The sequence below is a fragment of the Oncorhynchus masou genome, chromosome 22, assembly GCF_036934945.1.
Source record: "Oncorhynchus masou masou isolate Uvic2021 chromosome 22, UVic_Omas_1.1, whole genome shotgun sequence".
In the NCBI taxonomy this organism is placed as follows: Eukaryota; Metazoa; Chordata; class Actinopteri; order Salmoniformes; family Salmonidae; genus Oncorhynchus; species Oncorhynchus masou.
Window position 1 is genome coordinate 16,888,495 of NC_088233.1, and position 26,724 is coordinate 16,915,218.

The window sequence follows — 26,724 nt, forward strand, 5'->3', positions numbered from 1 at the left end:
TTTATTCTCTTCATAGTCAAGGCATAAAATGATCTGGATTACACCTGGAGTCGGAATGCAGGCAGATCAATGAGATGCCCAAACTTAACTTATTATAATTTTAAATTGATGTAGTTAAAAGTATTTGCCACTATTGCATCTTCACAATGTATATGAAAACAAATTTGGCCGGCGTAAGATAGTCTGACATGACAAGCTATGCTTTTAACATCACACCAATAAACGCAAGAACTACAAAGTGTTACTTTAACGGCATGCCTGAGGATCATATTGATTCAATGTTTTTGTCCCAGAAACATGGTAATAACAATAAAATGTGAGAGCCAATGGTTTATTTTCCTCTTATAACCTTTAAACATGTCCAGTGTCAGGTTTAAAGTGCTTGCTCCAGGGTACCCTTTTTACAAGCAAAGACATGAATTCACCAGGTCTTTGCTTGCATGACCCCGTTCAGATGTGCAACTACAGCTGGCTTGTGTCCAGATGGCCAAAAAGGGCTGTGAGCTTCCTCTGAAAACTCATAATATACCTCCTACGAAATTACACTCCCCAGTTCCTCATGACTTGACCAAATAGAGCCGTAAGTGTCTGAGCTCTTCCTGGTAAACAATGGGATGAAGAGGAAGTTGTTATTGTGGAGACATTCCTGAAAATATAACGATTTTGTTTTATGTTGTAATTCCTGTAACAATTTCAGAGAATGTACAAAGCTATGATCTGTCTTTATGTTACTATAATATCAAGAGATATTTGAAGGATATGTATAAATCAAAGTACCCTGTGAATATGTAGTTCTTCCACTGCTTCATGAAGAATTGTTTTAAACTCCAAAACCTGTAAGGAAATGATGCCACTGTCTGTCTCGTGATATGATAACGACAGCTCCTTTTCAAAGTCGTGTCCTCCAGTCTAAAGAGAACAATACGTTTTACTGTAAGTTATACAAACAAGCATAGACATATGCATTCTATTCTATTATCTTGTATGTATTTCTAGAGTAACCCTAGCTTACCGTAGTGGGGCGTTTCCCTGAGTCTGCACTGACATCCATCAAGATGTTCAGGTCAGGAGAAGGTTTTGTTGGGACTCTTTTAACACCCTGATAACTTCTGTAAAGTAAAAAATAAATATTGAATGATAAGTGTGTACAACAAAGTATATTTGGTATAGGCCTACAGCATTAAAACATTATTATTATTCAGTCACTAAGTAAACAGCATTGCAGGGGGATACAATGCAGTGATTTGGTAGTAGTTCTTCAACCCATCAAGGTGGAAATTAAGCAGTCCTGAGAGTCTAATAGGGGTCAGAGCCATAACACTAAATGGACAAATTGCCCTGTCATTCAGCTTCTAAATTATATAAGTTATTTAATATGACCTGTGTAGATGGCCCCCCGTGTCCTCATCATGACTGACTTTTTAAGTAGGTCTTCACTGCCGACGATCCTTTAATAGAAGAGTATTTTCTCCATTTAACCTGCACCGTACTCAATCATGTGCAGGGATTAAATGATCCCGTTAGAATTTGCTACTATCATAAATGACATTGTGACCTGGGGGGCCAATGTCTTTATTTGCCTCTCCACTGATTCACTTGAGCAGATATTAAACAATTCTATAAACCATGAAAAGCAAAATTAAAAGGACACCATCCACATAACGGGATAATTCCCATCAGCAACATGAAGTCTGTATGACCTTTTGTGAGTTATATGACTATTGTCCTGTAATGCACTGAGAAAAAAACACTGCCATAATCAAAGCCCTGAGGTGAGGATAATATGTATTTAATCACAATGTCATCTATCGTGAATGCTACTCTGACTTAAATTCTTTAAGCACAGCTACAGCAACGTATTTAGGGCTCATATACTACAATTACAAAATTACATGAGGTGGTTACTGAACTCAATAACATTGTTAGAGATTATAAACTGGGTAGTTTGAGCCCTGAATGCTGATTGGGTGACAGCCGTGGTATTTCAGATCGTATACCATGGGTATGACAAAACATGTATTTTTACTGCTTTAATTAAGTTGGCAACCAGTTTATAATAGCAATAAGGCACCTCGGGGGTTTGTGGTATATGGTCAATATACCACGGCTCAGGGCTGTATCCAGGCACTCCGCGTTGCGTCATGCATAACAGCCCTTAGCCATGGTATATTGGCCATATACCACACCCCCCCGGGCCTTATGTGAAGAAGCATTATAGATTCACACCACACAAAATACTGTGCAAATAAAATAACATAGGCCTATTACTTTCATTATTATGATTAATTTATGGGGTGATTTTAAAAGCTTTAGATAACCAGGAACTACATGACAGGAACATGCAGGATATGATGACTAAGATACCTCACATTTGACTCCATGTTGAAATAAAGGATAAATAAAACGATGCAGTAACACCCTTGGTGGGTAGCGGCTTTTGCATCAGCCAGGCAGTAACATACTTTTAACTATAGTCTTTTACTTTATCATATATTTTTTCTGCCAATATACTGATATCTAACATTTAAAAAATTGTGCCAGTCTGTTTCTGCATAGTTGTATTGTGCTCCAAATATTATTCAGGACTTTAAAACAATCTAAGATAGCTAAGTCTTCTGAGAAATAAAGTGAAAATACACTCAACACTTACTCTATAAAGGAACAGTGTTAGATCTGGAATATCAAATTAATTATTTTAATTGTGTCTTGTACATCTCTCTGAATGCCTCAATGCCTATTTCTTTGAATATAAATATTAAGCATCATCTGCTCTCCACGTGATCAATCTAGTTTTATATTTGTTTGATTTCTCCCTACTTTTTCAGTTTTACGTTTTGGAGTACTTTTACCCTTTTTTCATGATATCCAATTGGTAGTTACAGTCTTGTCCCATTGCTGCAACTCCCATATGGACTCGGGAGAGGCGAAGGTTGAGAGCCATGCATCCTCTGAAACACAACCCCACCAACCGCACTGCTTTTTGACACACTGCTTGCATTAACCTGGAAGACAGCCACACCAATGTGTCTAAGGAAACACTGTACAGCTGGCGACCGAAGTCAAGAGCGCCACAAGGAGTCACTAGAGCGCAATGGGACAAGGACATCCCAGCCCTCTCATAATCTGGACGACTCTGGGCCAATTGTGCGCCGCCCTATGGGACTCCCAATCACAGCCAGTTGTGATACAGCCTGGAATTGAACCAGGGTTTGTAGTAACGCCTCTACCACTGAGATGCAGTGCCTTACACTTGCTGCGCCACCCGGGAGCCCCTATTCATTAGTCTGATTCTGTTGGAAAACGTTCTGTCACGGAAAGAGTTTAGAGTAGGAACCAAATGGAACGGGGAGGGGCCTACTTGAATTTGTCCAATAGAACCTCGTTTTCGTTGCATGACATTGAACGTTTGAAGTTAACGTTTTCCTTTGCAAAACGTTTTGCAACATTAAAACACGTTTTTTTAGCGGAATCTGACTAATTTATTTTTTTTATATTTTTTTTTATTTTACTAGGCAAGTCAGTTAAGAACAAATTCTTATTTTCAATGACGGCCTAGGAACAGTGTCTTCAAGTCCTAAGGACCAGAACAATTCACTCGTATCGACTTACCGCTAGATCCCCTCTGCCACTACCAGCGAGCTAACGTCAGCTGGTTAGCTATAGCATGGTGATTTACCATTTTCAGCTGGTTGCCGTTGTAACGTTAGATGTGAAGAAACAGGCACACTTTTTAGAATACACAATAAGCGACTTTAAATAAATATTCTAGCAAGGTTCAAAGTATATCTAATGACAGTGTTGTTTGTTGAGCTACATTTATGAAAAAACATGGCTAGTAACAAAGGTAATGTGTAGTGGGCCTAGCTACCTGACATGTTGGGTAAATTCATAGCATAGCTCGCGCACAGCCAGGGGAGAGGCGGGTACACAGAACACACTTTCATATCGCGAGGAAAAACTGGACTGAATTTGGCGCTGGTCTGACACATGCACAGCAGCATATCTATAACAAGTCTTTGAGAAGTGAAGACTGACTGAGCAACATTTAGGTACCCAGAGAGGAAGAGGCGAAGCGAGAGGTTTCACCCTCGACAAAATATGTCCAAAATAAAGCCAATGAGTTTCTATGGGCTTATTATTGGAGCTAAGCTTCCCACCTTTGGGACAACGACTTCCATTGTTAGGGCATGTATATTAGTATCTCATCATGATATACATATATCTGGCTACCTTAGTCAACGGTTTCAATTAGTTACCACAACCACAAAGTAAAACTTGGCTATATCGTTACAATTCATTAACACAACATTTTTATTGTGGTTTTAATTTAGGGTAAGGCATAATGTTATCAGTGTGGTAAGGGTAAGGTTTTAATCACATTTTAAGAAGATCATTTGTAGAGATAGGCGGGGTATATAACTTTGTGGCTGTGGTAACTAGTGACGACCCTAGCCAACCAAGTATGGTAGCTGCAACCCAATATGTCGACTGGTGGGTGACAGTGCATTCCATACACACTGTGTGGCTAGACCTGTCCACATTATTCTACTTTTGTAAAGGGAAGGGAACGCTGCTGCTACCTCGCTCTCCAACCAAGGTGAATGCAATAGACTGAAGTTAAGAGGAAATGCAGCAACTCTTGGAGGACAGTGGACGTTTATGAAAGTGCTTATTTAATAACGTAAAACATAACATTTCAAGTGGTCCTCCTATGGGCTCAGGAACCAATCACAATGGGAATAAAAAACAAGATGCAGAAACCTGACATATTGTTTTTAAACTGACTGACCAATAGATTATAACTACAAATTACTTTACATAAACGGAACGAGCGTTTATTTGCTCTGGCTGCCATCTAGTGTTCAATTGTGTAATTGTTCCAAAGTGTCCTTTACGCTGTATTAGCGTAGTCCTTGGAGTAGAAGACACCAAAAATGTAAAAGCGAGCTCTTTGACAAAACAATCCATGCTGGTTAGTTCTACTATTCACTACATACCACTATTTTAAATCGAAATGAGTAGCCAACATTTTTGTTACATTCGCTCAATTGTTCAGGTTCAATTGATGTAATCAGCAGGGATAATGCCTACTGCGTTCGTATACTATTCTACTTATTATTCTACTGCGTCTTTAACAGCTAATTAAGGTTTCCCTTGCTCACCTGAGGAATGAATAAAAGGGTAACGTTTTGGACAGAACGTTTTTTTCTTCTTCATTACGTCACCACCATCCTTACCAATTGAGGAATGGCCACAGTAAAGGAGAGAGCTGCCGCGCTGAATTTGTCTGGAAAGTTGTGTATGCGTTCTCCAGGTACAAACTTTGACCTTTATTGATGGCTGTAGACGAATGCACGAATCATTAGCCTACATGGTCGTCATATTTTTCTACATAACAATCAAACCAATGACTCCCATGTATTTGTTGGTACATTTGACTTTCCTGTCTTGTTGTCCTTGAAGGCCTTGAGTGGTCTACCAAAACTCTTTATCAAGCACTGGCTGCTGATTGTTTAACGAAGGATATGGTTAAACTTATAACCAGTTTCTTTTCTCACTTATTTTGTGTTACAGGTCATGGCATGGTCCATAAGTCATTCCAGGCCTCTCCTATGTGGAGCAGCATCATTGCCAACCTCAAAATGTCAGTAAAGGTGAAGCGAAGGCGCTTTCACCTGAAGTCGCATAATGACTGCTTTCTGGGATCAGATGCAGTGGCTGTGGTGTTGGCCCATATAGTCCAGAACAAGTTCTTTGAAGGTGCTGACATCTCACGGGACAAGGTGGTGCGTGTTTGTCAGGCCCTCCTGGACTGTAAGGTGTTTGAGACAGTTGGAGCAAAGGTCTTTGGCAAAGATAAGAGGCAAGATGTTTTCCAGGACAGCAATGGTTACCTCTACAGGTTTCTGAACACACAAATGCCTTCTATGGATGAACTTGAAAAAGGAGTCCTTTCTCCTGGTATTCAAAGCACCTTTTGCAGTGCTTCCTGCAGGTGGTTATTTGTTTTGATTCTATTTATTTCATTTGAGACAAATCAATATGAAATATTAATTGGATGTTGTCTTTATTTAACTTTGCTTTCAAATGTTGCAGGCAAGAGGAGCAACTCTATTCACATGGTACACCTCTGAGATCCAACCAACTGTTGGAAACTGTCCTGGGAAACCTGAGTCTGAGTCCAAGCAAAGCACACATTGATTCTCCATTACCACAGACCTGTAAGTCATCTACTATGATAGTGTAAAGTCGGTATCATCTGATTTAACTACATCAGAGGTGCTGGTGTTGGGCAAAAACTAAAATGTGCTGCATCTCGGAACACTGCAGTGTTCCTCAGGACTAATATTGAACTCTAGTTGACAGTCCATTCCTTTACTCTGTAGTGGTTGATGAAGTGTTGCGTGAGGAAACGATGCTGAGACTGCTGCAGCTGGTAGAGCTCCCTATGTTGGACAATCTGTTAGAAGGTGGAGAGACCTCTCCCCGTCGCATGGCACAGAGGGACCCAGACTTGATTTACACCAGCAACTACCTGGACCGTGAGATCCTGAGGGCCTTCAAGGACTCGCAGTATGTAGTGTGACTTATTGGTCTTACTTGAATAGCTAAGATGGATATTTTTAACATGAATGACACTTATCTCATGCAGGGCTACGGAGGATAATATTCCTGGTGGTGAGTGACATAAGTTTCAGTGGCACATGATTATTTATTCTGTTGAAGGGAGGATGATTGGCTTACAGCAGCATTGGACTGTCTGGAGTTCCTGCCTGACCAGCAGGTGGTGGAGGTGAGCCGTGATCTGCCCAGATGTCCAGACGTGGTGGGTGTCGGCCAGGGTCAGCCCTGTTGTTCAGGCTCAGGCACCCAGCAGTGCAAACTTCTGCTGTATGAAACATTGGTGAAATACTATGGCCAGTCCGACCGCTCACCCCTGCTCGCCAACCACATGTCTGACATCTACACTGGGGTTACCGAATTACTAGGTGAGACCAGAGCTATGGCCACTTCATATTACTTGGGTCATGATTGGAACTTTTTATACTTTTTAATTTTTAAAAATTGTTTCCAGGCCAATCATAAGCAATTTGTAGGGCTGCATTAACTTGTTCTTCTTTTTTTCAGTGAATGCGAAGTTTTATAAAGCTCTTGAGGCACTGCAGTTGTGTTTGAAGCTTCTGCACCCTCGTAAGCGGGAGGAACTGCGCACATTGTTGCGCTTCATGGCTATGGCTGCAGACCCGCTGGAAATCAAGCTGGACAAAGAGGTGAAGACCATAGGATAGTCATTTCTGTATGGAGTCTGCGTTCTTATTAATTTACTTTGGACTCATTTAGCAGACGCTCTTATCCAGAGGAGTTTACAGGCGCAATTAGGGTTGAGTGCCTTGCTCAAAATTTTCACAATGCTCTGGGATTTAAAAGTGCACTTTCGGTTACTGACCCAATGCTCTTAACTGCTACACTACCTGCCAGATCTTGATTAACCAGAATCAAATTGTGCATAATGTTGGAATAACTTATATTGTCTCATTTTTAGATTGGGAACAAAATGGTTGTGAAGATGGCTTTTTCCAGAGCCATCATCCACAGCAAATCTTTAGCCAAAGAGAAAGTGGACCTCCTGGTGATGTTTATGCTGGACAACCGCCATTACATTTTTAAGGTATTCTTGATTTTTTTGAGAGCAGTGACTGATTTATTAGTTTCCTTGAATAGCTATATATACTGAGTGTAGAAAACATTGCTCTTTACATTGTGTACACGCAGCTCAATATTATAAAGGTGCTGGATTTGCCTCCCAGGTGGCGCAGTGTCTTAGCGCTAGCGGTGCCACCAGAGACTCTGGGTTCGCGCCCAGGCTCTGTTGCAGCCGGGGGGGTCCGTGGGGCGACGCACAATTGGCCTAGCGTCGTCCGGGTTAGGGAGGGTTTGGACAGTTATCCTTGTCTCATCGAGCACTAGCGACTCCTGTGGCGGGCTGGGTGCAGTGCACGCTAACCAAGGTCGCACGGTGTTTCCTCCGACACCTTGGTGCAGCTGGCTCCCGGGTTGGATGCACGCTGTGCTAAGCAGTGTGGCTTGGTTGGGTTGTGTTTCAGAGGACGCATGACTTTCGACCTTCATCTTTCCTGAGCCTGTACGGGAGTTGTAGCGATGAGACAAGATAGTAACTACGAATACTTGGATACTATGAAATTGGAGAAAAAGGGGGTAAGAAATTGTTTAAAAAAGGGTGATTTACACTGCGTGTACAAATAACTCATGTATTCTTATTACCACTATTGTGAATGCCATATGAGCATGCAATCATTACATCACGTTTGATATATGGCTGGCTTGAAACATTTCTGTCTCAGATACCAGGATCTTTGCACAAGCTGGTCAGTGACAAACTTGCCAGAGTTGTGCAAGGGGAACAACCAGATGTGACAGGTAAAATATCTTATCTAGTAGTAATCTTTGTGGAATAGTGCTGACCGCCTCAAATACATCACTTACATTTTGTTCTCTCCATTGTCCTTAGGGTCCACGTTCTGTCAGCAAGTCTCAACAAAGGCTTATACTGACTGTACTCAAAGAACAACACAAGAAGCGCTGTTGGTGTTACTGAGGAATATTAATGAAGACCCAAAGCACTCTGCCAAAGAGAGGAAACGGCTCCTCAGGCAATTTTACCAAGGCCACCCAGAAATATTTGTTCAGTATTTTGGAGATTCTGTGTCTGCTGTTGGTGTGTAGCCATTGTCAAAAGATCACTTTGTACATGTTTGTACATGCCTAGGTCAATTTGTATGCATGTGATTCTGAATTAAATTTAAATAAAGTCTTAATCAATGGACACCATGGTACATTGCACACTGTCATAATCATAAATAATGAAATTGTAGCCATCTGAGAACTTATTGAACATTCTGACTTAAACTCATAGAAAGATGAGCTCCATTTCCCACAGTATCCAAAAGGCAATACACACATTGGAACTGATGTTGCGAATTTCTGAGTTCTTGACAGGAGTTGAAGTTTGTCATTTTGGCCACAGTCATGCCGTAAAACGCCATGTTTACACTTACCAAAGTCTTATTGTATTTCTGGTCTTAATTTAGTGAGGGTCATGAATGAGGTTGGCAGTGTGGTTATGGTTGTGTTTAAATCACATCAAGAGATTGTAGAAATAGGCAGGGTTTATGACTGTGGTAACAAGTGAGCATTTTCACCGGTTAGTGCTATCAGGGATTCCTTTGGATGTCCCTACCCTAAATCATAACCTTTTTATTTATCCAGGTAGGCCAGTTGAGAACAAGTTCTCATTTACAACTGCTACCTGGCCAAGATGACGCAAAGCAGTGACAAGTTACACATGGGATAAACAAATGTAGTCAACACATCTATGTACAGAGTGTGCAAATGTAGGGAGGTGAGGCATAATTATTACAATTAAGAATCAACACTTGTGAGATGTGCAAGAGCTATTGTGGTGCAAGAGGATAAATAATATGGGGATGAGGAAGTTGGATGTACAGTGATCGGTAAGCTGCTCTGACAGCTGATGCTTAAAGTTAGTGAGGGAGATATGTCTCCAGCTTCAGAGATTTTTTTGCAATTTGTTTGTCATTGGCAGCAGAGTACTGGAAGGAAAGGCGGCCAATGTAAGTGTTGGCTTTGGGGATGACCAGTGCAATATACCTGCTGGAGCGCGTGCTACAGGTGGGTGTTGCTATGGTGACCAGTGAGCTGAGATAAGGCAGGGCTTTACCTTGAAAATGATGACCTGTAGCCAATGGGTTTGGCGACAAATATGTAGTGAGGGCCAGCCAATAAGAGCATACAGGTTGGGGTGGTGGGTAGTATATAGGACTTTGGTGACAAAATGGATGGCACTGTAATAGACTTCATCCAGTATGCTGAGTAGAGTGTTGGAGGCTATTTTTGTTAATGACATCGCCGAAGTCAAGGATTGGTAGAATAGTTTTACAAGGGTATGTTTGCAGCATGAGTGAAGGACACTTTCTTGCAAAATAGGAAGCCGATTCTAGATTTAATTTTGGATTGGAGATGCTTAATGTGCGTCTGGAAGGAGAGTGTACAGTCTAACTAGACACCTAGGTATTTGTAGTGATGCTGGATGGGAAGGCAGGTGCGGGCAGCGAGCATGCATTTAGTTTTACTTGCATTTAAAAGCAGTTGGAGGCCACAGAAGCAGTTGGAGGCCACAGAAGGAAAGTTGTATGGCATTGAAGCTCGTCTGGAGGTTACTTAACACAGTGTCCAAAGAATGGCCAAAGGTATACAGAATGGTGTCGAATGCTTAGAGGTGGATCAGAGAATCACCAGCAGCAAGAGCGACATCATTGATGTATACAGAGAAGAGAGTCGACCTGAGAATTGAACCCTGTGGCACTCCCATAGAGACTGCCAGAGGTCTGGACAACAGGCCCTCTGATTTTACACACTGAACTCTATCAGAGAAGTAGTTGGTGAACCAGGCGAGGCAATCATTTGAGAAACCAAGGCTGTTGAGTCTGCCGAAAAGGATGTGGTGATTGACAGAATTGAAAGCCTTGGCTAGGTTGATGAATACGGCTGCACAGTAATGTCTCTTATCGATGGCGGTTATGATATCGTTTAGGATCTTGAGTGTGGCTGATGTGCACCCATGACCAGCTCTGAAACCAGATTGCATAGCGGAGAAGGTGCGGTGGGATTCGAAATGGTCGGTGATCTGTTTGTTAACTTGGCTTTCAAAGACCTTAGAAAGGCAGGGTAGGATAGATATAGGTCTGTAGCAGTTTGGGTCTAGAGTGCCTCCCCCTTTGAAGAGGGGGATGACCACTGCAGCTTTCCAATCTTTGGGAATCTCAGACGATACGAGAGGTTCAACAGGCTAGTAATAGTGGTTGCAACAATTTCGGCAGATAATTTTAGAAAGAGAGGGTCCATATTGTCTAGCCCGGCAGATTTGTAGGGGTCCAGATTTTGCAGCTCTTTCAGAACATCAGCTGTCTGGATTTGGGTGAAGGAGAAATGGGGAGGCTTGGGCGAGTTGCTGTATTTAGTGTAATGTGTGGTGCTGTAATCACATATCAATAAAGCGATGTTCAGCACGCAGCATTAAGCACTTCAATCCTGAGAATATTTTTTGCTTTTACATTTATGTAAAATTTGCTTACTGCCCCAATAGGTCCACAGACAACGCAATCACACTGCACACTGCCCTAACCCATCTGTACAAGATGAATACCTATGTAATAATGCGGTGCATCGATTACAGCTCAGCATTTAACACCATAGTACCCTCCAAACTTGTTATTAAGCTCGAGACCCTGGGTCTTGACCCGCCCTATGCAACTGGGTCCTGGACTTTCTGACGGGCCGCCTCCAGGTGGTGAGGGTAGGAAACAACATCTCCACCCCGCTGATCCTCAACACTGGGGCCCCACAAGGGTGCGTTCACAGCCCCCTCCTGTACTCCCTGTTCACCCATGACTGTGTGGCCATGCACGCCTCCAACTCAATCATCAAGTTTGCAGATGACACTAGAGTGGTAGGCTTGATTACCAACAACGACGAGGTGGCCTACAGGGAGGAGGTGAGGGCCCTCGGAGTGTGGTGGCTTGTCACCAAAAACACTCACAAACTTTTACAGATGCACAATCGAGAGCATCCTGTTGGGCTGTATCACCGCCTGGTACAGCAACTGCTCCGCGCACAACCGCAAGGCTCTCCAGAGGGTAGTGAGGTCTGCATAACGCATCACCAGGGGTAAACTACCAGCCCTCCAGGACACCGACACCACCCAATGTCACAGGAATGCCAAAAAGATCATTAAGGAGAACATCCACCCGAGCCAATTCCTGTTCACCCCGCTATTGTCCCGAAGGCGAGGTTAGTACAGGTGCATCAAAGCTGGGACCAAGACTGAAAAACAGCTTCTATCTCAAGGCCATCAGACTGTTAAACAGCCATTTTTCATTTTACCTTCATTTAACTAGGCAAGTCAGTAAAGAACAAATTCTTATTTTCAGTTACAGCCTGTTCAGTTGCAGAATGACAGATTTGTACCTTGTCAGCTCAGGGGTTTGAACTTGCAACCTTCTGGTTACTAGTCCAACACTCTCACCACTAGGCTACCCTGCCGCCCCGCTCACTAACATTGAGTTGGCTGCTGCCAACATACTGACTCAAATCTCTAGCCACTTTAATAATTAAAAATTGGATGCAATAAACGTAGCACTAGTCACTTTAAACAATGCCACTTTATAAAATGTTTACATACCCTACATTACTCATCTCGTATATACTTTACCATCTACTGCATCTTGCCTATGCCGTTCGGCCATCGCTCTTCCATATATTCTTATTCATTCCTTTACACTTGCGTGTATAAGGTAGTTGTTGTGAAATTGTTAGATATTACTGCACGGTCGGAACTAGAAGCACAAGCATTTAATGTGAGTGTAGCATTTCGCTACACTTGCATTAACATCTGCTAACCATGTGTATGTGACCAATAAAATTGGATTTGATGTTGGTTGTCAAGCCTTTGCTGAATTTAATCACTGCCTTTTTGTGACTTTGAAGGTGAGAATGGTAAAAAATATAGTATTTAATTCCTCTAAATATATACGTATAAAACCAAAAAGTATATAAAACCTAAATATATATACAGTGCCTTGCGAAAGTATTCGGCCCCCTTGAACTTTGCGACCTTTTGCCACATTTCAGGCTTCAAACATAAAGATATAAAACTGTATTTTTTTGTGAAGAATCAACAACAAGTGGGACACAATCATGAAGTGGAACGACATTTATTGGATATTTCAAACTTTTTTAACAAATCAAAAACTGAAAAATTGGGCGTGCAAAATTATTCAGCCCCCTTAAGTTAATACTTTGTAGCGCCACCTTTTGCTGCGATTACAGCTGTAAGTCGCTTGGGGTATGTCTCTATCAGTTTTGCACATCGAGAGACTGAATTTTTTTCCCATTCCTCCTTGCAAAACAGCTCGAGCTCAGTGAGGTTGGATGGAGAGCATTTGTGAACAGCAGTTTTCAGTTCTTTCCACAGATTCTCGATTGGATTCAGGTCTGGACTTTGACTTGGCCATTCTAACACCTGGATATGTTTATTTTTGAACCATTCCATTGTAGATTTTGCTTTATGTTTTGGATCATTGTCTTGTTGGAAGACAAATCTCAATCCCAGTCTCAGGTCTTTTGCAGACTCCATCAGGTTTTCTTCCAGAATGGTCCTGTATTTGGCTCCATCCATCTTCCCATCAATTTTAACCATCTTCCCTGTCCCTGCTGAAGAAAAGCAGGCCCAAACCATGATGCTGCCACCACCATGTTTGACAGTGGGGATGGTGTATTCATTGTGATGAGCTGTGTTGCTTTTACGCCAAACATAACGTTTTGCATTGTTGCCAAAAAGTTGAATTTTGGTTTCATCTGACCAGAGCACCTTCTTCCACATGTTTGGTGTGTCTCCCAGGTGGCTTGTGGCAAACTTTAAATTACACTTTTTATGGATATTTTTAAGAAATGGCTTTCTTCTTGCCACTCTTCCATAAAGGCCAGATTTGTGCAATATACGACTGATTGTTGTCCTATGGACAGAGTCTCCCACCTCAGCTGTAGATCTCTACAGTTCATCCAGAGTGATCATGGGCCTCTTGGCTGCATCTCTGATCAGTCTTCTCCTTGTATGAGCTGAAAGTTTAGAGGGACGGCCAGGTCTTGGTAGATTTACAGTGGTCTGATACTCCTTCCATTTCAATATTATCTCTTGCACAGTGCTCCTTGGGATGTTTAAAGCTTGGGAAATATTTTTGTATCCAAATCCGGCTTTAAACTTCTTCACAACAGTATCTCGGTCCTGCCTGGTGTGTTCCTTGTCCTTCATGATGCTCTCTGCGCTTTTAACGGACCTCTGAGACTATCACAGTGCAGGTGCATTTATACAGAGACTTGATTACACACAGGTGGATTGTATTTATCATCATTAGTCATTTAGGTCAACATTGGATCATTCAGAGATCCTCACTGAACTTCTGGAGAGAGTTTGCTGCACTGAAAGTAAAGGGGCTGAATAATTTTGCATGCCCAATTTTTCAGTTTTTGATTTGTTAAAAAAGTTTGAAATATCCAATAAATGTCGTTCCACTTCATGATTGTGTCCAACTTGTTGTTGATTCTTCACAAAAAAAATACAGTTTTATATCTTTTTGTTTGAAGGCTGAAATGTGGCAAAAGGTCGCAAAGTTCAAGGGGGCCGAATACTTTTGCAAGGCACTGTATACTGTATATATATACTGTATATATATATATACACACATATATATATATTATTATTTGAATCAGATGTGTAGTGCTAGGGCAAAAACCAAAACGTGCACAAATTGAGGTCCCAAGTACGGAGTTTGGGAAACACTGCATTAGGGACTCTTGTAGCAATGGAAGCAAGGCTAGAGCACCACAGTATGAGTCATAAATACCATAAAACCTAGCGGTCAAACAAGGAAATGGTTCCAATTGTTTTTCCACCTTTCATAGAAACTCTTAAAGTAAGATTTGTGTTGTGTAGGCTTGCTCTGGTGTGACATTTTGATAACTGTGTAAATCTCTCTAGGACAAGGTGACTTGTATCAATATATTCTGCTCTATTTACTCTGATTCGAAAATCCTAATTAGCATCAAAGTAGACATCATGCAAAACTATAAATCCCTGCATGTCATCGCTAGCTGGCACATTTGCTAACAGGTATTGTGTCAATTTAAAAATTGCAGAAGACAGTTCAAAGAATTGTCCATTTAAATACATTTTCCCAATTTCTGAATTTCTACATTTAGCTATCATAGTTAATCCAGAAATTCTTACCTTTGCCTCGATTCGGCAGTCTCATTAAGATAATCACGGCATTTGTAGTACTTCATGATAGCCACTTTAGCAGCTAATTAGCATTTCATTCTCGAACACGGCCATTAACTTCAAGTTACTGTGGGAAAATTAACAAGTTTTGGAGACCTTCTGATGGTCTTTGAGAATTATTTCCCCCTGGTGCTTCACAACTGTTAGTTACCACATCACTAGACAGCTACAACCCAGTTATTCTACACTGCACCTTTCTATTTGACTAGGCAAGTCAGTTAAGAACAAATTCTTATTTTCAATGACAGCCTAGGAACAATGGGTTAACTGCCTTGTTCATGGGCAGAATGACAGATTTGTTTTTACCTTGTCAGTTTAGGGATTTGATCTTGCAACATTTCAGTTACTAGTCCAACTCTCTAACCACTAGGCTACCTGCCACCCCTACAAGTGGCTGCTGCACTATATACAGACATGGAATTACTGGCCACTTTAATAATGTTTACATGCTGCTTTACTCATCTCATATGTATATACTGTATTCTACTCTATTGTATTTTAGTCAATGCCACTCCGACATTGCTCGTACTAATATTTATATATTCATTATTTCCATTCTTTTACTTTTAGATTTGTGTGTATTGTTGTGAATTGTTAGATATTACTGCACTGTTAGAGCTAGAAACACAAGCATTTTGCTACACCCACAATAACATCTGCTAAAAATGTGTATGTGACCAATACAATTTGATTTGATTTGATCAGATGAACACAGTTGTTGTTTATTGCCAGTCGCATGCAGGTGCCCTGTCTAGTGTATATCGATATTTATTTGTGAAAAGTATTTCTTGCTGTCCTTTGGAAGCATAAAGACAAGGTCGTTATGCTTCCAAAACCGTACCGCAAGCGATGCGTTTTAATGTTCAGACCTGATCGTTAACAATATACCCCGACAGAACAATATCCCCTACAGAAGACGCCTTCATCCAATGACTTATGCCTTGAAAACACCTACAGCGTTTTGCGCAAATGACACGCAGCATCATCTGGATATGTGTGCAACATAAATTCAACTTTCACCTAACGCCTAGATCACACCAACATCGTTTGCATTTTGGTACACCAGAAGTACATTCATTTCCAATGGAATGCTGCATTTGCCGTGCAGCATTGGGGTGCAGAGGCAGTTTCAGTGCATTCTGTGTGGTGCATATGCTGGATTTATCGAACTTCTGCATCAAATTGTATGCATAGACAGCTTGACATAAATAGTAGCAGATGGTGAATGTTTAACTGTTGTTGCACACATATGCTGCATACCATTTTGTGTAATGATGCTGTAGGTGTGATCAAGGCATCTGCTACCATTTCAGTCAAGCCATCTATGCATACAATGTGATAAATCCAATGTATGCACCACATAGAATGCACAGCAACTGCCTCTATAAAACAATGCTGCAAGGCAAATGCAGTGTTCCATCGGAAATGAATGTACTTCTGGTGTACCAAAACGCAACTGCGCTGTCGGTGTATTCGATAATTTATGTGTAATGTATTGTAACACCTTAATCACACCGATAGTGTTTTGCGCAAAATAGTATGCAGCATCATCTGGATATGTGTGCAACTATTTCTGTCAAGCCATCTACACATACAGTTTGAAGCATACGTTCGATAAATACATCTATGTACCACACAGAACGCACTGCAACTGCCTCTGGCAATGCTGCAAGGCAAACGCAGAGTTTCATTGGAAAATAATGTAATTCTGGGGTACCAAAATGCCTTCCCTGTCGGTGTGATTGAAGCGTAATGAGAGTCATGATCAAAGGCTAGCTTGCAGGCAGCTCTTGATTTGAAAAAAATTGTGTACATTTTAGAATTGCCCAGAATATAAAATGAATTGTTATGGATAGAATGCAGAGTCCTTATCAGTTGTGTCTAAAAACGGATTCTATTTATATTTTATGTGATGGGGTCACCCCCATGACATTGAAAATACATTTGATAGAATTGCATTAGAGTTCAATTCAGGATATTGGTGGTAAATTAAATTCATTTTGAAATTGGTACTATAATTGGATTGCTGTAACTGATCACATAAGGCCGTGGGGAATGTCCACATTTGCACAAATCTGTCATCGTTTTTTGTTTTTATCTTTAATAAATGTTAATTGTTGTAGTTTAAATGTAGTTTTGATGATGTCACGCACATTTCTCAAAAATCAGCTCATGGTGAGTCGATTTCTCTGCTCTTGTTCCATGACTCTCAAACATTCCACACGCAACAGGGGTGGGGAGGGACGCAGCAACAACGAGCAAAGTGCTGGAACAGTGCGGTCTCTGGAACAACTGGTCCCCACAAAGGTTACAAATATGGGTTTCGTGGCCCTTGAAACGAAAACAAGAGCCATTTTTTCCCGAAACTGGCAGTTGTTAACTACGCAGTGGACGAAGACTGGTTTCATTTAATGGTGTAATACGTGAGTTATTTGGAGTTTAACATGTGGGAGATGGTGGGTTTATCGAGATCCTCGTTGTCTAAAAGAACAAGATGGCAGCATTGCAGGCAAACCGAGCATGGTGTGGGTACTTGTTAACTCGTTAGCATTTTCAGAGAAGCCCTGGATTCTGTCATTTACTATTGTTTATAAAGGTATGTGCGCTACAATAATATCAAGCCCAACTTATATCTTTATGCATTTCGTCGGTAGTTAGATATCTAGCAAATAGTTATTTTCACGTTAGCTAGCAAATATGTCAAGCTAGCTAACGTTAGCAAAAAGTTTGTTCGTCAGCCTGGGTTGACTTTTTGATTCGTCCTTTGGTGTGTAACTACATTTCGTTATTTTTTAATATTTTTTTTGTGGGGGGGGGGGTTAGCTAATTATTGCCATCTCCATTCTCCTACCCATACTGTACATAGTTTAGTTAGCGAGCTAATCTTTAATTTAGATACCAATCTTTGCTGTTTAGCAAACGTTAGCTAGCTAATGTTACAACTTTTAACTTACTAGCTACAACTTGAATTTACAAGCTAACTAGTCAATGTTCATGTTTAATAGCTAGCTACATACCAAATATACTGTGACAGTACTGCACACTATCAGTGAGGGGGGGGGCGTTTAATCCCATGTCCTTCCTATAGCTATACCATTTCTGACAAGCTAACATTAAACGCTTAGCTAGCTAACGTTACATTCACCAGCCAGATAGCTTATAATAACCATATTTTATAACTGTCATATAGCTAGATAAAATATTCGCTGCATAATATACATAATAGTGGATTTCTGCCTTGACACTACTAGTTTAGTTACTTCCTTGAAGCCACGTAGTCAGGTGTTTTATCAATCACCCATACCCCTCAGTCTACTCTGCAATTCACCCATTTGTTGATGATTTACACGTGGCCTTTTATAGCAGGCAGCCTTCTAATCCAGAAATGGTGTGGAGGAGTGTAATTCAATACTGGGCTAGGGTCTCCTACCATTGCTGGGGTGTGGTGTAGGGACAGCAGGCATTGCATCTGGCTCTGTTTTGGTACTTAGTGTGGTAGCTACTAAGTGTCTGACAAGCATATGAAAATAATGATAAAGGGGGAACCCTGGAGTGAACCTTTTTTTTTTTTAATGGGGGTTTTGTTTTGCACCGTTCCTTTCGGTAGGATGACATGCTTTAGTTAAATGTGCTATACAACTAGCCACGTTTTATATTTTGTTTTCAATATTACTTCAATTAGGAACTGAAGTAATGTAGATCCTTTTGATACAGAAGACGCCCATTAGCCTGTCTGAACTTGGCATATTTGTACCCTAAGGTGTAACTAGTTTGTCTGGCTGATGTGACTCACAGCGAGGGAGTTGTAAGTGCAGTACTGGCACAGAAGTGTGCTCCTGAATGTGGTAATTTTTGTTTGATTCTATCAATGTTTTTTTTTCCCCTTGGGGTTGAGACCTCCGGTCATTTGGATTTGAAAATCCAGTTATATTGGCTGGGGCTTTGTGGTTTTCCATGTGGGCGTTTGAGTGGGAATGAGACAGGATAAACAATCAGTAAAAAACCATCCCCTTCATTATTGGTGCATCATGCCTATATCAAAATAGCCTTTCCATACATGCCAGGAGGACTTTGAGTTAGGTGTTAGTAACTTTAGTTGTAACTAGTGCCATGTCAGCATAAAACCTTCCCATACTTTGAAGCAAACACTAACTATAATCAGCAGCACAGCTAAACCTGTCATATTTTCCAACTTTGCTGGTACTCCAACAGAGACTATAGAGGCAAGCTTACATTTTAAACAGTTTATGCTGAATGCTTATCTTTTGACGGGCAAGCAATGGTCTGTCTCTGTTTGCCTGTGGTCTATAGTGTCACAGTTTGCTGGTTGAATAAAGCTGCTCTTATCTGCTGTAGTTACCTTTTTGCTTTCTCTGCTTTTCCTGCCTGAGTGACAGGCAGCATAGCTCGCCCACAGAGTTATGCGATCCCCCTCATTACGTTTAGTTTTGAGTTTTTTGCTGAATGCCCCAGTATAGCTTGCTATTGAACAAATAGCATGCCTGCCTTTCCCCCAATTTCTATCTGATCTAACTGAAATGTTTTGAGTGCATCCTCATTAACATGCTTTGTTATCCTTCTCAATACAACTTCCACCAATCACCCACATAACAACAACGTGGCTGGCTAAATTGCATTTAACTCCCTAAAGATGAATTTACAGAAATTAAGTAGTTCAAGTAAACTAATCATTCCCCTTTCTCTCTTACAGGTATGACCTCACATGTTTTGGTCTACCCACCACACGTTTATCAAACCCAAACAGGTGCCTTTTGCAGTGTGAAGAAACCCTGAAACATCCCTGAAAGAAGTACACAGGGAGTTGCTCCAAAAAACGACCCCTCCCCCCCTGTCAAGGCAAGGGTCCAGAGAAGCTGAGGCTGCAGGGGGACAGCAGTGTAGGTGCAGTCACCCTGGGTTTCGGGGACTGTGGCTAGAGAAGCAGCAGTGAACAAGGTGAAGGAGGTAGTTCAAACCTCCACTGTGCTCTAATTGGACAGCTTCCTGCGATGTGGGCTGAACTGTAAGGGTGAGTGGAGAACAGTGGGAAAGCCATGCAGATAGTGGAGGACATTTCCATGATACCTGCCATGTTGCAAACTAATGTAGGGAACAAGAACACCACGGGGGGAGTGTCCCCCAAACAGAATATTGGTGGGACTGGGGCTCGTAATGCGGCAGGGGATGGGGACTACCAGTTGGTGCAGCACGAGGTCTTGTGCTCCATGAAGAACACTTATGAGGTGCTGGAGTTCCTAGGTCGTGGCACCTTCGGACAGGTGGTGAAGTGTTGGAAGCGAGGCACAGGGGAGGTTGTGGCTATCAAGATCTTGAAGAACCACCCATCTTATGCAAGGCAGGGCCAGATTGAGGTGGGCATCCTTGCCCGTCTGAGTGGGGAGAATGCTGATGAGCACAACCTGGTGCGGGCATTCGAGTGCTTCCAGCACCGCAGCCACACTTGCCTGGTGTTTGAAATGCTGGAGCAAAACCTATATGACTTTCTCAAGCAGAACAAGTTCAGCCCGCTGCCATTGAAGGTGATCAGACCGGTCTTACAGCAGGTGGCCACTGCGCTGAAGAAGCTCAAGAGCTTGGGCCTGATCCACGCTGACCTGAAGCCGGAGAACATTATGCTGGTGGACCCGGTGCGACAGCCTTACCGGGTGAAAGTGATCGACTTTGGCTCGGCCAGCCACGTGTCCAAAGCCGTGTGCTCCACGTACCTGCAGTCACGCTACTACAGGTAGGTTGGGCCTGCCCCTTAACTAATAGGGTCTTGTTCATGCCTTTATCTTGCTAGAAACACATTTTAAAAGTTAACAGAATTCAGGACAACCCCAGTAAGGCTACTAAGTAAGCACTAACCAGTTTGAGATCCTGTGGCAGCATTTCACAAGGGTTAGCATCTTTTCCAGAGCTTTAAGGTATTTAGGCTATTATGTTATGTAATGTGAACAAATGGCCCTGTAATAAGCTACAGGTTTTTGAGGGAGCTTGACAGCATGCAAGCACTTCTTCTGCACTGCCTCTGTTAACCATCAGTCACACCCAAATGAGCCTGGATTACATAACCTGCTGAAGGAACAGAAATGGTTACGTGCACGAGAATGCCTTATCTCTTGCATGTTTCTGGATGAGACAAATGGAACATTCTCAGGAAGTATAAGTCGTTTGGTCACTACCCTATGTATACACAGGCATAAGCTTCCACTTGAACAATTATGTGAAATGTTTAACCAGTGTTGCATAACATACAGCCGTGAGTGACTGCTTCCATGTTATGGTGTAGAGCTTCTCAGAAACTGGCCTGGTCTGAGGTGCTTACAAGACCAGTTTCCTCTCATGCAGGGCTCTACGCTGACCTTTTTTTACAAGGAGCACATGTGCGCCTAAGTTAAAAAATGTAGGCGCACAAAGTAATTTAGGAGCAAATATTTTAGATATTAAGTATTCTTTCTAGGTGCACTGGTGCTCCTAAATTACATTTACAGGTGGCACAGTAAAGTATTTAGGAACAAATGCAAGTAAAATGGTCGCACTACACAGCCCTGTCATGGCGAGGCTGCATGTAGCTAGAGAGGTAAGTCAGGCGGGGGCATGAATGTTGCGTGTAAATGTGCATTTAGAGACCGGAAATCAGGTGTTCAGACATTCCTCTGTTTAGTGTACAGCACATGGCACCCAGAAGTGTTTTTAGAACTCTGTATGCTTCATGGTATTGGGAACAACATCCACGTGTCTTTAAAAATATGTTTTTATTTTTTTATTTCACCTTTATTTAACCAGGTAGGCAAGTTGAGAACAAGTTCTCATTTACAATTGCGACCTGGCCAAGATAAAGCAAAGCAGTTCGACACATACAACGAAACAGTTACACATGAAGTAAAACAAATATACAGTATAAACAAGGTAAAGGCAAAAAAGGCCATGGTGGCAAAGTAAATACAATATAGCAAGTAAAACACTGGAATGGTAGATTTGCAGTGGAAGGATGCGCAAAGTAGAAATAAAAATAATGGGGAGCAAATTAAATACAGTAGGGAAAGAGGTAGTTGTTTGGGCTAAATTATAGGTGGGCTATGTACAGGTGCAGTAATCTGTGAGCTGCTCTGACAGTTGATGCTTAAAGCTAGTGAGGGAGATAAGTGTTTCCAGTTTCAGAGATTTTTGTAGTTCGTTCCAGTCATTGGCAGCAGAGAACTGGAAGGAGAGGCGGCCAAAGAAATAATTGGTTTTGGGGGTGACCAGAGAGATATACCTGCTGGAGCGTGTGCTACAGGTGGGTGATGCTATGGTGACAAAATATAATAATTTATAATATAATAATTTATCAATCCTACAAGCAATACAAAAATCTTATTATTGTGGGAGATTATAACAGTTTTAAATACCTCAATGGACCGTAAAGGAAATCAAACTATCACTTAAGGAAATCACGAATGTCATGGATATACAGTTTAAGTCGGAAGTTTACATACACTTAGGTTAGAGTCAATAAAACATGTTTTTCAAACACTCCACAAATTTCTTGTTAACAAACTATAGTTTTGTCAAGTTGGTTAAGACATCTACTTTGTGCATGACAAACGTGTTTTTTTTCCAGCAATTGTTTACAGACAGATTATTTCACACATAATGAACTGCATCACAATTCTAGTGGGTCAGAAGTTTACATACACTACTACTACTTTGGTGCAAAAAGTGCTGATCAACAGCAAAGAACCTTGTGAAGATGCAGTAGATAACGGGTACAACGAGTCATACAGTGCCTTGCGAAAGTATTCGGCCCCCTTGAACTTTGCGACCTTTTGCCACATTTCAGACTTCAAACATAAAGATATAAACTGTATTTTTTTTGTGAAGAATCAACAACAAGTGGGACACAATCATGAAGTGGAACAACATTTATTGGATATTTCAAACTTTTTTTAACAAATCAAAAACTGAAAAATTGGGCGTGCAAAATTATTGTTGGCATGACACAGGACTGATGGTAGCGCTCACCTTGTATTCTGCGGACAAGCTTTTTTCCAGATGCCCCAAACAATCGGGAAAGGGGATTCATCGGAGAAAATGACTACCCCAGTCCGGAGCAGTCCAATCCCTGTACCTTAGAATATCAGTCTGTCCCTGATGTTTTTCCTGGAGAGAAGTGGCTTCTTTGCTGCCCTTCTTGACACCAAGCCATCCTCCAAAAGTCTTCGCCTCACTGTGCGTGCAGATGCACTCACATCTGCCTGCTGCCATTCCTGAGCAAGCTCTGTACTGGTGGTGCCCCGATCCCGCAGCTGAATCAACTTTAGGAGACGGTCCTGGCTCTTGCTGGACTTTCTTGGTCGCCCTGAAGCCTTCTTCACAACACTTGAACCACTCTCCTTGAAGTTCTTGATGATCCGATAAATGGTTGATTTAGGTGCAATCTTACTGGCAGCAATATCCTTGCCTGTGAAGCCCTTTTTGTTTAAAGCAATGATGACGGCACATGTTTCCTTGCAGGTAACCATGATTGACAGAGGAAGAACAATGATTCCAAGCACCACCCTCCTTTTTAAAGCTTCCAGTCTGTTATTTGAACTCAATCAGCATGACAGAGTGATCTCCAGCCTTGTCCTCGTCAACTCACACCTGTGTTAACGAGAGAATCAGTGACATGATGTCAGCTGGTCCTTTTGTGACCGGGCTGAAACGTAGTGGAAATGTTTTTTGGGGATTCAGTTCATTTGCATGGCAAAAAGGGACTTTGCAATTCATCTGATCACTCTTCATAACATCCTGGAGTATATGCAAATTGCCATCATACAAAATGAGGCAGCAGACTTTGAAAATGTATATTTGTGTTATTCTGTATATATTGAAGCAACATGTCAAGACATCAGTCAGGAAGTTAAAGCTTGGTTGCAAATGGGTCTTCCAAAGTTGTGGCAAAATTGCTTAAGGACAACAAAGTCAAGGTATTGGAGTGGCCATCACAAAGCCCTGACCTCAATCCTATAGAAAATTTGTGAGCAGAACTGAAAAAAGTGTGCGAGCAAGGAGGCCTACAAACCTGACTCAGTTACACCAGCTCTGTCAGGAGAAATGGGCCAAAATTCACCCAACTTATTGGGGGAAGCTTGTGGAAGGCTATCCAAAACATTTGACCCAAGTTAAACAATTTAAAGGCAATGCTACCAAATACTAATTGGTGCATGTAAACTTCTGACCCATCTGGGAATGTGATGAAAGAAATAAAAGCTGAAATTAATAATTCTCTCTACTATTATTCTGACATTTCACATTCTTAAAATAAAGTGGTGATCCTAAGAATTTTTACTCTGATTAAATGTCAGGAATTGTGAAACTGAGTTTAAATGGATTCGGCCAACACGGAACCCAAACTGTCTTGCGTGCACCATGCATACATTTTATTTTGTCCCACTACACCAAACTTGATTACACCTCGCAGGTTAAAATATCAATAGCTAGTACTTGCTAGCTAATTTGTCCAATTTAGCTAGCTTGCTGTTGCTAGTTAATTTGTCCTGGGCTATAAACGTTAGGTTGTTATTTTATCTAAAATGCACAAGGTCCTCTACTGCGACAATTAATCCACGCACAAAACGGTCAACTGTATCGTTTCTAGTAATTTCTCCTCTTTCCAGGCGTTTTCTTCTTTGGACTTGTATGGTCCTCTACTGCGTCCTCTACTGCGACAATTAATCCACGCACAAAATGGTCAACTGTATCGTTTCTAGTGATTTCTCCTCTTTCCAGGCGTTTTCTTCTTTGGACTTGTATGGTGATTGGAATCTAAACTTTAATAGTATTACTACACCGACCGGCAACACAGTTCGTCATTCAATCACCCACGTGGGTATAACCAATGAGGAGATGGCACGTGCTTCTATAAACCAATGAAGAGGTGGGAGAGGCAGAACTTGCATCACAATCTATGTCAGTAATAAGAATTACTTCAATTTTAGCTCTTGTCAACGCAGACGCTCAATAATTGAATAACACAGATTCCTCAATGTATTTTGCAACGCTCGCGCACACGATGCTGAGCGGTGTGGTCAGCGTATAAGGTATATGTAAACTTCCGACTTCAACTGTTTTGGAACTAGTGGCGGCTTAAATTATATTATATATGGAGGCTTAAATATCCTGACCTAGTGAGATATACATGGCAGAGGCTCAATCAAGCTTTTCGTCTTGACTACTTTTAAGTAATTCTCGCTGTCACCAAATGTTCATGGGGGACAGAATGCGGTCGGCCCATCAAATAACATTACTGTTACAGAATTTCCACATGTGCGAGGATATTGGAAATTTAATCGAGCCTATTGGATGACAACTTGTTCTTAACAAGGACAGAAGACTTTATAACTGACTTTTTCCAGCATAATATACAGTGCACTCAAAGTATGCAGATCCCTTTTTCCACATTTTGTTACATTACAGCCTTATTCTAAAATGTTTTTTAAATTTAAAATTTAAAAACAGCAGTTCCTGGTTTGATTTTCCTCAGGTTTTCGCCTGCAATATCAGTTCTCTTATACTCACAGACAATATTTTGACAGTTTTGGAAACGGTAGTGTTTTCTATCCTAATCTGATAATTATATGCATATTCTAGTATCTGGGCCTGAGAAATAGGCAGTTTCAAATGGGTATGGTTTTTAGCCAAAAATGAAAATCTTGCCCCCTACACTCAAGAAGTTAAGAACACATTCTTATTTTCAATGACGGCCTAGGAACAGTAGGTTAACTGCCTAGTTCAGGAGCAGAACGACAGATTTTTACCTTGTCAGCTCTGGGATTCAATCTTGCAACCTTGTGGTTAACTAGTCCAACGCTCTAACCACCTGCCTCTCATTGCACTCCACGAGGAGCCTGCCTGTTACGCGAATGTAGTTGAAGCCAAGGTAAGTTGCTAGCTAGCATTAAACTTATCTTATAAATTATCAATCAATCATAATCACTAGTTAACTGCACATGGTTTATGATATTACTAGTTTATCTAGCGTGTCCTGCGTTGCATATAATCGATGCAACGCTGGGGGATGATTTAACAAAAGCGCATTTGAGAATAAAGCACAATTGAAGCACGACTATCTAACCATAAACACCAATGCCTTTCTTAAAATCAATACACAGAAGTATATATTTTTTAAACCTGCATATTTAGCTAAAAGAGATCCAGGTTAGCAGGCAATTTTAACTAGGTGAAATTGTATCACTTCTCTTGCATTCATTTTACGCAGAGTCGGGGTATATGCAACAGTTTGGGCAGCCTGGCTCATTGCAAACTAATTTGCCAGAATTTTGCGTAATTATGACATTTGAAGGTTGCACAATGTAACAAGAATATTTAGACATAGAGATGCCACCCGTTAGATAAAATACGGAACGGTTCTGTATTTCACTGAAAGAATAAACATTTTGTTTTCGAAATGATAGTTTCCGGATTCGACCATATGAATGACCAAAGGCTCGTATTTGTGTGTGTTACGTTATAATTAAGTCTATGATTTGATAGAGCAGTCTGACTGAGCGATGGTAGGCAGCAGCATGCTTATAAGCATTCATTCAAACAGCACTTTTGTGCATTTTGCAAGCACAGCGCTGTTTATGACTTCAAGCCTGTCAGCCTAATGGCAGGTGTAACCGACGTGAAATGGCTAGCTAGTTAGCGAGGTGCGCACTAATAGCGTTTCACTCGCTCGGAGATTTGGAGTAGTTATTCCCCTTACTCTGCAAGGGCTGCGGCTTTTGTGGAGCAATGGGTAATGCTGCTTCGAGTGTGGC

General features: G+C 41.4%; 2 protein-coding genes across 4 annotated transcripts in view; both read left to right on the forward strand.

Annotated features, from left to right (window-relative positions):
- The first annotated feature begins 5,247 nt into the window (after window positions 1-5,247).
- LOC135508656 (DEP domain-containing protein 7-like) lies at window positions 5,248-8,852 on the forward strand. The gene is made up of 10 exons (XM_064928895.1): window positions 5,248-5,314; window positions 5,575-5,998; window positions 6,097-6,221; window positions 6,387-6,573; window positions 6,727-6,832; window positions 6,875-6,989; window positions 7,129-7,271; window positions 7,544-7,669; window positions 8,364-8,439; window positions 8,531-8,852. The coding sequence occupies exons 1-10, from the start codon at window positions 5,248-5,250 to the stop codon at window positions 8,743-8,745; spliced, it is 1,584 nt and encodes a 527-aa protein (XP_064784967.1). The 3' UTR covers window positions 8,746-8,852.
- A 10,873-nt stretch (window positions 8,853-19,725) lies between these two features.
- LOC135509100 (homeodomain-interacting protein kinase 3-like) overlaps window positions 19,726-26,724 on the forward strand; it is a 39,375-nt gene continuing 32,376 nt past the window's right edge. For all 3 annotated transcript variants that reach the window (XM_064929433.1, XM_064929434.1, XM_064929435.1), the window contains exon 1: window positions 19,726-20,681. In XM_064929433.1, coding sequence (XP_064785505.1) covers window positions 19,990-20,681 — 692 coding nt within the window. In that variant the 5' untranslated portion in view covers window positions 19,726-19,989. The remainder of the gene's footprint in view (window positions 20,682-26,724) is intronic.